Source organism: Pseudophryne corroboree, chromosome 7, assembly GCF_028390025.1.
Source record: "Pseudophryne corroboree isolate aPseCor3 chromosome 7, aPseCor3.hap2, whole genome shotgun sequence".
Taxonomy (NCBI): Eukaryota; Metazoa; Chordata; class Amphibia; order Anura; family Myobatrachidae; genus Pseudophryne; species Pseudophryne corroboree.
This window is the reverse complement of record NC_086450.1, coordinates 194201109-194219623: the sequence shown is the minus strand read 5'-3', so window position 1 is coordinate 194219623 and position 18515 is coordinate 194201109. Positions and strand designations below refer to the sequence as shown.

Here is an 18515-nt window from a genome sequence, read left to right as displayed (position 1 = left end):
CGCAATATCTTTCTAGCTTTTTGTTTAGGCGGGACGCCATCATGTCCACCTGTGGCTTTTCCCAACGGTTTACAATCAGTTGGAAGACTTCTGGATGAAGTCCCCACTCTCCCGGGTGGAGGTCGTGCCTGCTGAGGAAGTCTGCTTCCCAGTTGTCCACTCCCGGAATGAACACTGCTGACAGTGCCAACACGTGATTTTCCGCCCATCGGAGAATCCTTGTGGCTTCTGCCATCGCCGTCCTGCTTCTCGTGCCGCCCTGTCGGTTTACATGGGCGACTGCCGTGATGTTGTCTGACTGGATCAGTACCGGCTGGTTTTGAAGCAGGGGTTTTGCCTGACTTAGGGCATTGAAAATGGCCCTCAGTTCCAGAATATTTATGTGTAGGGAAGTCTCCTGACTTGACCATAGTCCTTGGAAGTTTCTTCCCTGTGTGACTGCCCCCCAGCCTCAAATGCTGGCATCCGTGGTCACCAGGACCCAGTCCTGTATGCCGAATCTGCAGCCCTCTTGAAGATGAGCACTTTGCAGCCACCACAGCAGAGACACCCTGGTCCTTGGAGACAGGGTTATCAGCCAATGCATCTGAAGATGCGATCCGGACCACTTGTCCAACAGGTCCCACTGAAAGGTTCTTGCATGGAACCTGCCGAATGGAATTGCTTTGTAGGAAGCTACCATCTTTCCCAGGATCCGCGTGCAGTGATGCACAGACACCTGTTTTGGTTTTAGGAGGCCTCTGACTAGAGATGACAGCTCCTTGGCCTTCTCCTCAGGGAGAAAAACTTTTTTCTGTTCTGTGTCCAGAACCATCCCCAGGAACAGTAGACGTGTCGTAGGGACCAGCTGTGACTTTGGAATATTTAGAATCCAGCCGTGCTGTTGTAGCACCTCCCGAGATAGTGCTACCCCGACCAACAACTGCTCCCTGGACCTCGCCTTTATCAGGAGATCGTCCAAGTACGGGATAATTAAAACTCCCTTCTTTCGAAGGAGTATCATCATTTCAGCCATTACCTTGGTAAAGACCCTCGGAGCCGTGGATAGACCAAACGGCAACGTCTGGAATTGGTAATGACAATCCTGTACCACAAATCTGAGGTACTCCTGGTGAGGATGGTAAATGGGGACATGCAGGTAAGCATCCTTGATGTCCAGTGATACCATGTAATCCCCCTCGTCCAGGCTTGCAATTACCGCCCTGAGCGATTCCATCTTGAACTTGAATTTTTTTATATATGTGTTCAAGGATTTCAAATTTAAAATGGGTCTCACCGAACCGTCCGGTTTCGGTACCACAAACATTGTGGAATAGTAACCCCGTCCTTGTTGAAGTAGGGGCACCTTGACTATCACCTGCTGGGAATACAGCTTGTGAATTGCCTCTAGCACTGCCTCCCTGCCTGAGGGAGTTGTTGGCAAGGCAGATTTGAGGAAACGGCGGGGGGGAGACGTCTCGAATTCCAGCTTGTACCCCTGAGATACTACTTGAAGGAACCAGGGATCCACCCGTGAGCGAGCCCACTGATTGCTGAAGTTTTTGAGACGGGCCCCCACCGTACCTGGCTCCGCCTGTGGAGCCCCAGCGTCATGCGGTGGACTTGGAGGAAGCGGGGGAGGACTTTTGCTCCTGGGAACTGGCTGTATGCTGCAACTTTTTCCCTCTACCTCTGCCTCTGGGCAGAAAGGACGCGCCTTTAACCCGCTTGCCCTTATGGGGCCGAAAGGACTGTACCTGATAATACGGTGCTTTCTTTGGCTGTGAGGGAACATGGGGTAAAAATGCAGACTTACCAGCTGTTGCTGTGGAAACGAGGTCCGAGAGACCATCCCCGAACAACAACTCACCCTTATTAGGCAAAACTTCCATGTGCCTTTTAGAATCTGCATCACCTGTCCACTGCCGAGTCCATAACCCTCTCCTGGCAGAAATGGACATTGCACTTATTTTAGATGCCAGCGGGCAAATATCCCTCTGTGCATCTCTCATGTATAAGACTGCGTCTTTAATATGCTCTACGGTTAGCAATATAGTGTCCCTGTCTAGGGTATCAATATTTTCCGACAGGGAATCTGACCACGCAGCTGCAGCACTGCACATCCATGCTGAAGCAATAGCTGGTCTCAGTATAATACCTGTGTGTGTGTATATACAGACTTCAGGATAGCCGCCTGCTTTCTATCAGCAGGTTCCTTTAGGGCGGCCGTATCCGGAGACGGTAGTGCCACCTTCTTAGACAAGCGTGTGAGCGCTTTATCCACCCTAGGGGATGTTTCCCAACGTGACCTATACTCTGACGGGAAAGGGTACGTCATTAGTAACCTTTAAGAAATTACCAGTTTCTAATCGGGTTAAGCCCACGCTTCTTCACACACCATTTAATTCCTCAGATGGAGGAAAAAATAAGAATTTGCTTACCGATAATTCTATTTCTCATAGTCCGTAGTGGATGCTGGGGACTCCGAAAGGACCATGGGGAATAGCGGCTCCGCAGTAGACTGGGCACAAAGTAAAATCTTTAGGACTAGCTGGTGTGCACTGGCTCCTCCCCCTATGACCCTCCTCCAAGCCTCAGTTAGGATACTGTGCCCGGACGAGCGTACACAATAAGGAAGGATTTTGAATCCCAGGTAAGACTCATACCAGCCACACCAATCACACCGTACAACTTGTGATCTGAACCCAGTTAACAGCATGATAACAGAAGGAGCCTCTGAAAAGACGGCTCACAACAACAATAACCCGATTTTTGTAACAATAACTATGTACAAGTAATGCAGACAATCCGCACTTGGGATGGGCGCCCAGCATCCACTACGGACTATGAGAAATAGAATTATCGGTAAGTAAATTCTTATTTTCTCTAACGTCCTAGTGGATGCTGGGGACTCCGAAAGGACCATGGGGATTATACCAAAGCTCCCAAATGGGCGGGAGAGTGCGGATGACTCTGCAGCACCGAATGAGAGAACTCCAGGTCCTCCTCAGCCAGGGTATCAAATTTGTAGAATTTAGCAAACGTGTTTGCCCCTGACCAAGTAGCTGCTCGGCAAAGTTGTAAAGCCGAGACCCCTCGGGCAGCCGCCCAAGATGAGCCCACTTTCCGTGTGGAATGGGCTTTTACAGATTTTGGCTGTGGCAGGCCTGCCACAGAATGTGCAAGCGGAATTGTACTACAAATCCAACGAGCAATCGTCTGCTTAGAAGCAGGAGCACCCAGCTTGTTGGGTGCATACAGGATAAACAGCGAGTCAGATTTTCTGACTCCAGCCGTCCTGGAAACATATATTTTCAGGGCCCTGACTACGTCCAGGAACTTGGAATCCTCCAAGTCCCTAGTAGCCGCAGGCACCACAATAGGTTGGTTTAAGTGAAATGCTGAAACCACCTTAGGGAGAAATTGAGGACGAGTCCTCAATTCTGCCCTGTCCGTATGAAAAATTAGGTAAGGGCTTTTATAGGATAAAGCCGCCAATTCTGATACACGCCTGGCTGAAGCCAGGGCTAACAGCATTACCACTTTCCATGTGAGATATTTCAAGTCCACAGTGGTGAGTGGTTCAAACCAATGTGATTTTAGGAATCCCAACACTACATTGAGATCCCAAGGTGCCACTGGAGGCACAAAAGGAAGCTGTATATGCAGTACTCCCTTGACAAACGTCTGAACTTCAGGAACAGAAGCTAGTTCTTTTTGGAAAAATATCGACAGGGCCGAAATTTGAACCTTAATGGACCCTAATTTGAGGCCCATAGACAGTCCTGTTTGCAGGAAATGTAGGAATCGACCCAGTTGAAATTCCTCCGTAGGGGCCTTCCTGGCATCGCACCACGCAACATATTTACGCCAAATACGGTGATAATGTTGTACGGTTACATCCTTCCTGGCTTTGATCAGGGTAGGGATGACTTCATTCGGAATGCCTTTTTCCTTCAGGATCCGGCGTTCAACCGCCATGCCGTCAAACGCAGCCGCGGTAAGTCTTGGAACAGACATGGTCCCTGCTGGAGCAGGTCCTGTCTTAGAGGTAGAGGCCACGGGTCTTCCGTGAGCATCTCTTGAATTTCCGGGTACCAAGTCCTTCTTGGCCAATCCGGAGCCACGAGTATAGTCTTTACTCCTCTCCTTCTTATGATTCTCAGTACTTTTGGTATGAGAGGAAGAGGAGGGAACACATACACTGACCGGTACACCCACGGTGTTACCAGAGCGTCCACAGCTATTGCCTGAGGGTCCCTTGACCTGGAGCAATATCTGTCCAGTTTTTTGTTGAGGTGAGACGCCATCATGTCCACCTTTGGTTTTTCCCAACGGTTTACAATCATGTGGAAGACTTCTGGGTGAAGTCCCCACTCCCCCGGGTGAAGATCGTGTCTGCTGAGGAAGTCTGCTTCCCAGTTGTCCACTCCCGGAATGAACACTGCTGACAGTGCCATCACATGATTTTCCGCCCAGCGAAGAATCCTTGCCACTTCCGTCATTGCCCTCCTGCTTCTTGTGCCACCCTGTCTGTTTACGTGGGCGACTGCCGTGATGTTGTCCGACTGGATCAATACTGGCTGACCCTGAAGCAGAGGCCTTGCCTGACTTAGGGCATTGTAAATGGCCCTTAGTTCCAGGATATTTATGTGAAGTGACGTTTCCATGCTTGACCACAAGCCCTGGAAATTTTTTCCCTGTGTGACTGCTCCCCAGCCTCTCAGGCTGGCATCCGTGGTCACCAGGACCCAATCCTGAATGCCGAATCTGCGGCCCTCTAGGAGATGAGCACTCTGTAACCACCACAGGAGAGACACCCTTGTCCTTGGAGACAGGGTTATCCGCTGATGCATTTGAAGATGCGATCCGGACCATTTGTCTAGCAGATCCAACTGAAAAGTTCTTGCGTGGAATCTGCCGAATGGAATCGCTTCGTAAGAAGCCACCATCTTTCCCAGGACCCTTGTGCACTGATGCACTGACACCTGGCCTGGTCTTAGGAGTTTCCTGACTAGGTCGGATAACTCCCTGGCTTTCTCTTCCGGGAGAAACACCTTTTTCTGTACTGTGTCCAGAATCATCCCTAGGAACAGCAGACGTGTCGTCGGATTCAGCTGCGATTTTGGAATATTTAGAATCCATCCGTGCTGTCGTAGTACTATTTGAGATAGTGCTACTCCGACCTCTAACTGTTCTCTGGACCTTGCCCTTATCAGGAGATCGTCCAAGTAAGGGATAATTAAGACGCCTTTTCTTCGAAGAAGAATCATCATTTCGGCCATTACCTTGGTAAAGACCCGGGGTGCCGTGGACAATCCAAACGGCAGCGTCTGAAACGGATAGTGACAGTTCTGTACCACAAACCTGAGGTACCCTTGGTGAGAAGGGCAAATTGGGACATGGAGGTAAGCATCCTTGATGTCCAGAGACACCATGTAGTCCCCTTCTTCCAGGTTCGCTATCACTGCTCTGAGTGACTCCATCTTGAACTTGAACCTTTTTATGTAAGTGTTCAAGGCTTTCAGATTTAAAATGGGTCTCACCGAGCTGTCCGGCTTCGGTACCACAAACAGCGTGGAGTAATACCCCTTTCCCTGTTGTAGGAGGGGTACCTTGATTATCACTTGCTGGGAATACAGCTTGTGAATGGCTTCCAATACCGCCTCCCTGTCGGGGGTAGACGTTGGTAAAGCAGACTTCAGGAACCGGCGAGGGGGAGACGTCTCGAATTCCAATTTGTACCCCTGAGATACTACCTGCAGGATCCAGGGGTCCACTTGCGAGTGAGCCCACTGCGCGCTGAAAATCTTGAGACGGGCCCCCACCGTGCCTGAGTTCGCTTGTAAGGCCCCAGCGTCATGCTGAGGACTTGGCAGAAGCGGGTGAGGGCTTCTGTTCGTGGGAAGAAGCTGTCTGTTGCAGTCTTTTTCCCCTTCCTCTGCCCCGGGGCAGATATGAGTGGCCTTTTGCCCGCTTGCCCTTATGGGGACGAAAGGACTGAGCCTGAAAAGACGGTATCTTTTTCTGCTGCGAGGTGACTTGGGGTAAAAAGGTGGATTTCCCAGCCGTTGCCGTGGCCACCAGGTCCGATAGACCGCCCCCAAATAACTCCTCCCCTTTATACAGCAATACTTCCATATGCCGTTTGGAATCCGCATCCCCTGACCACTGTCGCGTCCATAATCCTCTTCTGGCAGAAATGGACATCGTACTTACTCTTGATGCCAGAGTGCAAATGTCTCTCTGTGCATCTCGCATATATAGGAATGCACCCTTTAAATGCTCTATAGTCAATAATATATTGTCCCTGTCCAGGGTATCAATATTTTCAGTCAGGTAATCCGACCAAGCCACCCCAGCACTGCACATCCAGGCTGAGGCGATTGCTGGTCGCAGTATAACACCAGTATGTGTGTATATACTTTTAAGGATATTTTCCAGCCTCCTATCTGCTGGCTCCTTAAGGGCGGCCGTTTCTGGAGACGGTAACGCCACTTGTTTTGATAAGCGTGTGAGCGCCTTATCTACCCTAGGGGGTGTTTTTTGTCGGGGGTAACCCACGCTTCATCACACACTTCATTCAATTCATCCGATTCAGGAAAAACTACGGGTAGTTTTTTCACACCCCACATAATACCCCTTTTCGTGGTACTTGCAGTATCAGAGATGTGCAAAACCTCCTTCATTGCCGTGATCATGTAACGTGTGGCCCTACTGGAAAATACGTTTGTTTCTTCACCGTCGACACTGGAGTCAGTGTCTGGGTCCGTGTCGACCCACTGAGGTAACGGGCGTTTTATAGCCCCTGACGGTGTTTGAGACGCCTGGACAGGCACTAACTGAGCTGCCGGCTGTCTCATGTCGTCAACAGTTTTCTGTAACGTGCCGACACTGTCACGTAATTCCTTAATTACAGCCATCCATTCAGGTGTCGACTCCCTAGGGGGTGACATCACCATTATAGGCAATTGCTCCGCCTCCACATAATTTTCCTCCTCATACATGTCGACACACACGTACCGACACCCAGCACACACACAGGGAATGCTCTGATAGAGGACAGGACCCCACTTAGCCCCTTGGGGAGACAGAGGGAGAGTTTGCCAGCACACACCAGAGCGCTATATATGTATAGGGACAACCTTACAATAAGTGTCTATCCCTTATAGCTGCTTATATCTGTTATTTCGCCAAATAAGTGCCCCCCTCTCTTTTTTACCCTGTTTCTGTAGTGCAGGATGCAGGGGAGATTCTGGGAGCCTTCCTACCAGCGGAGCTGTGTGGGAAAAATGGCGCTGTGTGCTGAGGAGATAGGCCCCGCCCCCTTCACGGCGGGCTCTTCTCCCGCTTTTTTCTGGAAAACTGGCAGGGGTTAAATACATCCATATAGCCCAGGAGCTATATGTGATGTATTTTTTGCCAAATAAGGTAAATTCATTGCTTCCCAGGGCGCCCCCCCCAGCGCCCTGCACCCTCAGTGACCGAAGTGTGAAGTGTGCTGAGAGCAATGGCGCACAGCTGCAGTGCTGTGCGCTACCTTATGAAGACAGGAAAGTCTTCTGCTGCCGATTTATGGACCTCTTCTTGCTTCAGCATCTGCAAGGGGGCCGGCGGCGCGGCTCCGGGACCCATCCATGGCTGGGCCTGTGATCGTCCCTCTGGAGCTAATGTCCAGTAGCCAAGAAGCCCAATCCACTCTGCACGCAGGTGAGTTCGCTTCTTCTCCCCTTAGTCCCACGCTGCAGTGAGCCTGTTGCCAGCAGGACTCACTGAAAATAAAAAAACCTAAGTATACTTTTACTTCTAAGCAGCTCAGGAGAGCCACCTAGATTGCACCCTTCTCGGCCGGGCACAAAGATCTAACTGAGGCTTGGAGGAGGGTCATAGGGGGAGGAGCCAGTGCACACCAGCTAGTCCTAAAGCTTTTACTTTGTGCCCAGTCTCCTGCGGAGCCGCTATTCCCCATGGTCCTTTCGGAGTCCCCAGCATCCACTAGGACGTTAGAGAAACTACTGGTAGTTTCTCTCCAAACATAATACCCTTTTTTGTGGTACCTGGGGTAACATCAGAAATGTGCAACACATTTTTCATTGCCTCAATCATGTAACGTGTGGCCCTATTGGAAGTTACATTAGTCTCATCGTCGTCGACACTGGAGTCAGTATCCGTGTCGACATCTGTGTCTGCCATCTGAGGTAGCGGGCGTTTTAGAGCCCCTGATGGCTTTTGAGACGCCTGGGCAGGCACAGGCTGAGAAGCCGGCTGTCCCATATTTGGTATGTCGTCAAACCTTTTATGTAAGGAGTCGACAATGTCACGTAATTCCTTCCACATAACCATCCACTCAGGTGTCGGCCCCGCAGGGGGTGACATCACATTTATCGGCATCTGCTCCGCCTCCACATAAGCCTCCTCATCAAACATGTCGACACAGCCGTACCGACACCGCACACACACAGGGAATGCTCTGACAGAGGACAGGACCCCACAAAGCCCTTTGGGGAGACAGAGAGAGAGTATGCCAGCACACACCAGAGCGCTATATAACACAGGGATGAACACTATAACTGAGTGATTTTCCCTTATAGCTGCTAATATATATATATATATCTGCGCCCCCCACTCTCTTTTTTACCCTTTGTAGCTTGAAAACTGCAGGGGAGAGCCTGGGAGCGATCCTTCCAGCGGAGCGGTGAGGGAAAAATGGCGCCAGTGTGCTGAGGGAGATAGTCCCGCCCCTTTTTAGGCTGACTTTTCTCCCGCTTTTTTATGGATTCTGGCAGGGGTATTTTTCACATATATAGCCTATGGGACTATATATTGTGATTATTTGCCAGCCAAGGTCTTAATATTGCTGCTCAGGGCGCGCCCCCCCCCCCCCAGCGCCCTGCACCCATCAGTGACCGGAGTGTGAGGTGTGCATGAGGAGCAATGGCGCACAGCTGCAGTGCTGTGTGCTACCTTGTTGAAGACCGAAGTCTTCTGCCGCCGATTTTCAGGACCATCTTCATGCTTCTGGCTCTGTAAGGGGGACGGCGGCGCGGCTCCGGGACCGGACGATCGAGGTCGGGCCCTGTGTTCAATCCCTCTGGAGCTAATGGTGTCCAGTAGCCTAAGAAGCCCAAGCTAGCTGCAAGCAGGTAGGTTCGCTTCTTCTCCCCTTAGTCCCTCGTAGCAGTGAGGCTGTTGCCAGCAGATCTCACTGAAAATAAAAAACCTAAAATATACTTTCTTTTCTAGGAGCTCAGGAGAGCCCCTAGTGTGCATCCAGCTCAGCCGGGCACAAGATTCTAACTGAAGTCTGGAGGAGGGTCATAGAGGGAGGAGCCAGTGCACACCAGTTAGACCAAAAGCTTTCTTTTAGTTGTGCCCAGTCTCCAGCGGAGCCGCTATTCCCCATGGTCCTTACGGAGTCCCAGCATCCACTTAGGACGTCAGAGAAATAGACATAGCGTTTATTCTGGAGCTTAGTAAACAAATGTCTCTCTGAGCCTCCCTCATATACAAGGCAGCATCTCTGATATGCTCAATGGTCATTAGAATGGTATCCCTATCTAAGGTGTCAATATCCGTAGATAAGGAGTCTGCCCATGCCACGACAGCACTTCAAACCCAGGCCGACGCCATGGCCGGTCTAACGATAGTTCCTGAATGTGTGTAAATGTGCTTCATGGTAATTTCCTGCTTGCGATCAGCAGGATCCTTGAGGGAAGCAGTATCCGGAGAAGGCAGTGCCACCTTCTTGGATAAGCGTGTCAGTGCCCTGTCTACTTTAGGCGAAGAGTCCCATCGTATCCTATCCTTCTGTGGAAAAGGATACGCCATAAGAATCCTTTTGGGAACATGTAGTCTCCTATCCGGAGACTCCCAAGCCTTTTCGCACAATTCGCTTAGCTCAAATGAGGACGGAAACGTGACCTCAGGCCTTTTCCCTTTATACATGTGAACCCTCGTGTCAGGGACAGGGGGTTCCTCAGTGATATGCAAAACCTCTTTTATGGCAATAATCATGTATCGAATACCCTTTGCCACCTTCGGCTGTAATTTTGCATCCTCATAGTCGACACTAGAGTCAGTATCTATGTCGGTATCTGTGTCAGCGACCTGGGATATGGGCGCTTTTGAGACCCTGAAGGTCCTGGTGCCACAGGGACAGGCACGGTCTGGCTACCTGACTGATCCCTAGCCTCAGCCTTGTCTAACCTTTTATGCAGGAGATTCACATTTGCATTTAAGACATTCAGCATATCCACCCAGTCCGGTGTTGGCGTTGCCGACGGCGACCTGACATTCAAACACTCCCCCTCCACATTAAGCGAGCCTTCCTCGTCAAACATGTCGACACACACGTACCGACACCTCATACACACAGGGAAACTCTTTTCTGAAGACAGTATCCCCTTTAAGGCCCTTTGGAGAGACAGAGAGAGTATGCCAGCACACACCCCAGCGCAATGACCCTGGAGACCAACACAAAATGTTTTTCCCCAGCAGCGCTGTATAATATCTTATTCGCCAATTTTGTGCCCCCCCCCCCCCCCCCCCTCTCTTTTAAACACCCCTTCACCGTGTGTAAGCAGGGGAGAGTCCGGGGAGCTTCCTCTCAGCGTTCTGTGGAGAGAAAAATGGCGCTGGTGAGTGCTGAGGGAGAAGCCCCGCCCCCTCGGCAGCGGGCTTTGGTCCCGCTCAAATTTGTGTAAAAATGGCGGGGGCTCTTTTATATACATGTACAGTGCCCAGCTGTACATGTATATATCTTTTTGCCATGTTTTGAGGTGTTATTATTGCTGCCCAGGACGCCCCCCCTGCGCCCTACACCCAATACAGTGACCGGAGTGTTTGAGGTGTGTGGAGCAATGACGCACAGCTGCGGTGCTGTGCGTTACCTCAGTGAAGCCGCTGAAGGCTTCTGCCGCCTGAGACGTCTTCTTGCTTCTGTTCTTCTGGCTGTGAGGAAAACAGCGGCGTGGCTCGGGGGTGGACGCCCAGGACGAACCTGTGTTCACCCCCTCTGGAGCTAATGGTGTCCAGTAGCCGAGGAAGCAGATCCTATCATTTAAGTAGGTCTGCTCCTCTCTCCCCAGTCCCTCGATGCAGGGAGCCTGTTGTCAGCAGTGCTCCCTGTAAAAATAGAAAAATCCAAACAAAAATGCTTTCTAATGCAAAGAACTCAGGAGAGCTCCCTGCAGTGCGCCCATCTTCCTCTGGGCACAGTGTAAAACTGAGGTCTGGAGGAGGGACATAGAGGGAGGAGCCAGTGCACACACAGAATCCAAAGCTTTCTTAAAGTGCCCTATCTCCTGCGGAGCCTGTCTATTCCCCATGGTCCTTACGGAGTCCCCAGCATCCTCTAGGACGTTAGAGAAATCCACGTATCCAATTCAACCCGGAGACAATCCTCTGAAAAAGGAAGAGACTCTACACTGCACTTGGACTCTGCGTCAGCTATCCACTGACGCAACCACAAAGCTCTGTGCGCCGACACTGCCATAGCAGTGGTCCTAGCATTAATATTGCCTATCTCCTAGAGAGAGACAAACACACAGGACGCGTGCAGTGTTTTGAATGTGTTATAGGAGAGTCACCGTAGTGACCAGGGACATATTCCCCTGAGTCCACATATGAATGGCATGAGTCATCCAGCAACCTGCTATGACCAGTCTTTGTGATATACCAGCCGCTGTGTAGATAGACTTCAGTGTAGTCTCTATTTTTCTATCCCCAGGGTCCTTTATGGTAAAGGAGCCCGGAGCTGGCAGTACTGCCTTTTTAGACAGGCGAGAGACCGATACGTCTACAGCCGGGGGTTCTTCCCAGAGTTTCCTGCCTTCAAGAGCAAATGGGAAAGTGCGCAAAAACCGTTTTGTCACTTGGTATTTATCTGGATTTTTCCATGCTAATTTAAACAGGTCATCAGGATCTGCAGAATCAGGGAAATTGATAGAGTTTGTTCTGTTAAGAAAAATGACTGCTGTGCTGCAGGGTCCTCTAAAGGGAGTTTTAACACATCCCATATAGCCAGAATGAGGGGCTCAATACCTTGTGCAGAAGGGAAATCCCCAACAAGATCCAGCTCTTCCCCCTCCTCCTGTATCTCCTTATTAGATTCTGAGAGTAAAGCAGGTAACCCACGTTTTAGTGGTCCTGATCTAGAGAGGGGAGGCTGTTCAACATCTGCCCTTGCAGCTAGGTCTGCAACAACCTGCTGCAGTTGTTGAGTCTTGAGTATTAGCAGTGAGACGAGAGGACATAGCTGACATGGATTTTATGGCACCTAGCCAGGAAGGCTCTTGACCCTCCCTCCCAGCCCCTCACTGAGTTGTGAGGACTGGCTGCATTGTTCACATGACATGGAACCAGATGTAGAGGGAGAGAATCTGGTGTGACACACTGCATAATTGGTGTTTTACCACATTTACAGTAAACACTTATACACACATACAAGTAATATAATAGCAAGCCTGCTCTTACTGTATGTGAGTGGGAAACAGAGAGAAGGGAACAGCACGCCCAAGCTATACAGCCCCAGTGAGACTGCAAGCTGTTTTATCACGGTTTAACCAGAGTTTTTGTCCTTTTCAGGACACAGATTGTGTACAGTAGCAGCTCTCCCCCTTTGCTACACCCCTGTACCAGTTTTCCTGCATATCCTGAGTGTCTGGAGGAGCTGTGTGTGCCTGCTGCTGCAGCTGAAAGCAGAGGAAGGCGCCAAAACGCCGCTGGTACCGCCCACTGTAATGGTGCCGGAGCTTCATAGATATTTATACTGGCAAAGTCTCCATGTAAGTGTAAAAACATCACAGACGTGTCAATTTTCACTACCGCTGCCAGTGTACACAGGGGGGCAATAGCAGGTCTCTCCTCCCCCCCCCCCCCCCGGGAGGGACCCGTATACTGCCCCTGCGTTTGTGCCGTACCAAGAACCGGGGGACCCCCCCTAGCGGGGCCCCCGACTTGTACTCACCACTCTTTTCACCTTCAGGAAATGTTAGGGGTGTGCGGAGTGCTGCGAATGTGACCGCTAGGGCGCAGTGCCTCACTGTACAACCTCTCAGGATGGTGGTCCTGCAGCGGGGAAGCGGCTCTGACGCTTGAAGAGACCGGTAACCGTCCCCCCCGCTTACTTCCACGGTGCAGGTATGCTGTTGCCCTGACTCAGAGCAGGAGCTGGTTTTGGATCTTAGAAGTTGGGAATGTTCATTGACAAAAGTACAGCGCTCTTGGGACACATGACAGAGGAAGGAGAGGGAATGACAAGAACATAGAAGTATGAGAAGTAATCTTTAATGATGTTACCACTTCAGTATTTGGTATTATGGTATGTAAATAAAAAAAGTATATAGGAATGAGTAAATGTAAAATGCTAATGGCACTGACTGCTCTTCCTGTATGAGCAGTTCAGACAAGCTGCAGTTTATTTGGGGAGGATGGGTGGGGGTGGGAGAGAGAATATCCAGTGGCACATGATAGGAGGAACCTATCACCTTTCCATTCTTATTTTTAAATTGATTCAAATGTCGCCCCATGTCCTCAATTTGTGACATCTGTAACTTCTCTGAGGAATGAGTAAAGATAATAAGCTGATTATTGGCCGATAATGCACAGTGTATGGCCACGGATGAGCATGTTATTGCCGTCTGGCATGAGAAACCTTTCAGAATGCCATATAGATGTGATAGTTGGTGCTCAGATTTGGTAGTGGATATACTTACCAACATATAGAGACCAATTACCTGAGTTTATGGAAACATCAGATAATTTGCATGAGTGGGAGTTTTATCTCATGTATTATAACAAAAAAAACCAAACTGATGGTCAGATAGAAATCTAGATGTTTGTGATCTCATTACCTCTGCATTTTTCTTCAGTTCCTCTGTTTCTTCCTCCGTATATTCCATATCCAGAACTTCCTCATTTCCAGAATCCTCATCGGACATCTCATCCAGGAAAGAGCTGTTAAACTCTGTAACAATCCATAACACTCTTAAGTTACATTCTCTTTTACAGAGACTAGTAAAATTACTTTAAGCTTTAGTCACATCGGTATATGAAACTTCATATTCTTTGTACATTTTCTTACCATGTCACACGCTAACACTTATATTAACACTTTATATAAACTTTTTATGCATAATTATGTCATATTTCCCTATATACATTAAGACCTGCATACTTGGATTGAAGGATATACACAAAACTTATGTCACCTTGTAAACTCAACTCTGTTGCTCTCTTTAAGTCATCATCTTCCTTCAATTCTCGAGCTTCCTATAACAGAAATGAACAAGGTGTTTTTTCATTTAAATTTGCTTACAAAATTAGGTACATGTAAAAAAAAAAAAAAAAAAAAAAAAATATCCTGTTTGTGAAACAGAAAAGCTGATGTTTATGAAGTAACCATAAACAGTATCATGCAGAGAGAGCCTCCTACTTGTACTGTAAGTCTGACAAAGAACGAGTAATTTTCAACCAAGCTGGTCCATTAGCATAAGAAACCACAGAGTATAGACTGGCTCGTCTGCGATTCAGTTTGGACTAAACTCCTAAACCACCAAGAACAGGAACTTTGGCCTGAGTGTGTGTTTGCAACCTGGCTGAGAACTTTGCCCTTCAGCAATTTTGTCCAAATGACCAGATCTCAGTTGTTCTCACCTGCTCCTGGAGAGACTGAGCCAAAGCCTGCTGTAGCTCTTGTTCCTCACGCTCTCTTTCCAGGTCATACTGCATCCAGTCAGCCTCATTCTGTGAGCTTTCTGGAGTCTTGTTCTCTTTATTCTCATCAAAGTCCTTGGCCTGGTCACTATACTGAGCAGCACCTGGAACAGCAAATTACGAGTGTATTACCATGGGACAAGCCAAACAAACAAGTGATTGGCATGTCTGTGCAGACATCAGTAAGCAAGGCTCCACTGGGTCCGCAAAGTCCTAAGTGGACAAATGCAGATATCAAAACAGAAGAAATGTGGGCGCTCCGTTTTACCCATATTGAACATGGTACCCAGTATGTGGGAATATTAATGACATATGTATACAAAACAGTGAGAGTCTGGAGTTTGGCACTTAAGCTACAGTCTTTCTTTCTACGATTCCAGTCTTTTAGGGAATCTGGTTTTATTTTTGAGGACACATGCGTCTGGCAGCGTGTTTGGTTATACTTTTAATATACTCTAATGGCTTGCTTCCTCCATGAGGATGGTGGTTTGTTGCAGTACTGACATCCACCTCTTCTGTAGATGAAGATTTAATGAACAATTATTCATCTGGTATCTTGAGGTTATGTACAGACTCTGCCAAACAAGTCGGATCAGGCATAAATATTGTGGTCCTTATTAAGGTTTCCCCCTTTTTCAACTAGGACCCAGACTGGATTAGAATTTGACTGCAGATAAGAACCACTTGGCCCATCTAGGTCGGCCCTAAACACATGTACACGCACACATTAGGATTAAATTTTTGATGGAAGCCAATTAACCTACCTGTATATTTTTGTATTGTGGGAGGAAATTAGAGTACCCGGAGTAAATCAAGCAAGAACTGGGAAGATACACGAACGCCACATAGTTAGGGACGTGGTGGGAATCAAAGCAATTAGCTCAGTGCTAGGAGGTAGTACTGCTAACCATTACAGGAGAAATGCCATCCGCATCCTAGCAAATAAGATTGAGTCCTCCACTCAGGAGGAAGGCAAGGTGGCCAATGAGACCTCAAGTTTTGAAGATTCCACTATGTGGCAAGGTGTAGATTTAGTGTGGGATGTGCGAGAACTACTAAACTTTAAGGACATGGATAAGTCGGAATTACTGGACAATATGCTACTTATAAAAAAACAGGGGTGGGGGAATTTGTTCTTTCAGTTTCATTCCTGCCTGTTCTGTCCTGAACATCTATGTTAGAAAAATAAAAAAATGGGGATTTATGGTATTACCTGGTTAAATCTTTTTCTTGGAGTTCATAGGGGGCACAGGACGCCCTCCCCAACACACCTGACTTGTGGGAACTTCCTGTACTAGTGAGTAGTTCTCCTGTACGTTTGTCTCTGTGTATATGTTGGTCTTCCTTTCTCTTCCTTCTCTGCTCCTGCCTCGAGCTTGCTAACAAAACTTGGGGGGCAGGGTATAGGGGAAAGGGAGACCAAGGCATGCTGGGTACAATAATTGGAACCCTTTGGCGCCTGCTCGATCCCTCACCAGCTAAAACTAGCATACTTCCTCCTGTGCCCCCTGTGGACTCCAAGAAAAGGATTTAAGCAGGAATGCAGAGCCATCTGGCCAGGGTCTGTTTTGAAGCTGGCCAGCCCCGTTTGTGAGAGTCAAAGGACGAACAAGGAATCAGACTTGCGAACCGCCCCAGTTCTGTTAACAAATGCAGAGTCCATAAAACATCCAGAAAGTTTGTCTCAGATGAAGCCTCCTTCAAAAGCTGGGACAACTATTTCCTGGTTCAAATAATATATGGCAACCACCTTGGGTAGGTAATCCAAACGAGTGCGAAGGATCACCCTGTCTGCATAAAAACACAGAGAGGGCGAGCTCCAAGATAAGGCATTGAGATCAGACACCCGTTGGGCTGAGATGGCCAACAGAAAGAATGTATATCATATACGCCATCAGAGATCCACTGTGTCCAGAGCTTCAAAAAGGTTCTGATTGGAGAGCCCCAAAGAAAGGTCCCACAGAGCCACAAACGGAGGATGAACATGCAGCACTTCCTGCAGGAAAGTCCAAATGTCCGGCAAGACAGCCAGCTGATGCTAGAAGGGCAGAGACCTGTACCTTCAACAAAGAAAGTCGGGGACCCATATCAAGACCCATCTGAAGAAAGATTAGTAAGATGGACAGACGGAAGGCATGACGGTTGAACCCTCTGGACCAGCACTAGGCAAAGTCAGTCTTCTAAATCTGGTAGTAATTCCTGGCAAAGGAAGGCATTCTGGATTGTAGCATAATCCGAATAACCCTGTTGGAGAAACTGTTCTCGCTCAGGACAGATGGCTCAATAGCCCGTCCCCATCAAAACCAGACTGTCCAGACAAATAAAAGGCATGGGCCTTGAGAGAACAGGTTCTCTCAGAGGTAGATGGAGCAGCGTGTCAATTGAGAGAGACTGAAGAACTGCGTAGCACCCTCGACGCGGCCAATCTGGAGCTACCAGAATCATGGTTCCTCCTTCCCACTTGAACTTGTGGTTGACTTGCAGGAGCATCTGGATTGGAGGGAAGATGTTCATCAGAGGGAACGACCACGGAACTGTTAATACGTCCACTAGAGAGGCCTCAAGTTCGGTGATCTGAGAGCTGTACCTCAGTAGTTGGTGGTTGTGTTGAGACGCCATCACCGTCTGACCAGCATCTGAAACGGCTCACTTATGTAAAGCCCACTTGCTGGAGTGAAAGCCCCCTTGCGACTGAGGAAGTCCATCTCCCCGGGCCTGAAGACTGCCGACAGGGCTGGTAGCTGACACTCCACCCAGTGGAAGATCCGCGTCACCTCCACCACTGCGGCTGCCTCCTTGACATTTGAAGAGACATCCGTCACATTGTCTGACTGCACTTTGACTGGGAAACCCCGGAGGAGGTGCTGAGCCGCAGAAAAAGCTTGAAAGATTGCTCTGGGCTCCAGTACATTGATGGGGAGTTTGCTCTCATGGTCTGTGTAGCGGCCCTGGAATGACTGAGGGTCGCAGACTGCTCCCCACCCTCGCAGGCTGGCATCTGTGGTTATCAGGACCCAATCTAGGATCTAGAATCCGTGGCCCCGGGTCAGGTTGGATTGTTCAAGCCACCAGGTGAGGTAGTGTCGAACCTACCCTGAGAGGACAATGGTCTGCATCTTGATGTGCAGGTAGGACCCGTTCCACTGGTTGAGAACCTGTAGCTGAAAAGGACGGCAGTGAAACTAAGCGTACTCCACCATGTTGAATGTTGCTACCATTGACCACAGGATATTCATATACAGATGGATGGAGACTCTGCGAAGACACAGAAAGGACCTGATCCTGAACTTGTCCTGTGGAAGGAAGACCCATTGAAGGAGTCCAAGAACGTTCACAAGTGCAGCATTTCCTGCAAATGCATCAGTGAGGATTTTCTCCAATTTATCTTCCAGACGTTGGACTGCAGAAGATTGATCCAAGATTTTGAATGTGGTCCTGCAACACATACGGAATTTGGACCAAGAGGAGAAGGTCATCCAAATTGGGCAATGTCCGCACTCCCCTGCGATGCAGGTGCGCTGTCATGGCAGTGTTCTTCCTGGATGGCAAAGCGAAAGGAGCGTCGCTGATTGGGCCAGATGGGAATGTGTAGGTATGCATCCTGAATGTCCATAGATGCCATGAAGTCCCCCGATTCCAGTGCCATGATAATGGATCAGAGGGACTCCATGTGAAACCTGGGAATTCGAAGATACAATCTCAACTTCAAGAAGCTGAAAATAGTTTGGTAGAAGCCATCCGGCTTCTGAACCCAGAAGAGGGTGGTATAATAAACTCAACTCCTCTGCGCCTGGGGAACAGGGATGACGCCGTTGGAGGAT

General features: G+C 49.0%; 1 protein-coding gene across 1 annotated transcript in view; it reads right to left on the bottom strand.

The window, feature by feature from the left end:
- USP37 (ubiquitin specific peptidase 37) overlaps nt 1-18515 on the bottom strand; it is a 221160-nt gene that overhangs the window by 11402 nt on the left and 191243 nt on the right. The window contains exons 18-20 of the mRNA XM_063933910.1: nt 14635-14798; nt 14190-14250; nt 13833-13945 (exon numbers count right to left, since the gene is read on the bottom strand). Of these exons, the coding sequence (XP_063789980.1) occupies nt 13833-13945; nt 14190-14250; nt 14635-14798 (338 nt within the window). The remainder of the gene's footprint in view (nt 1-13832; nt 13946-14189; nt 14251-14634; nt 14799-18515) is intronic.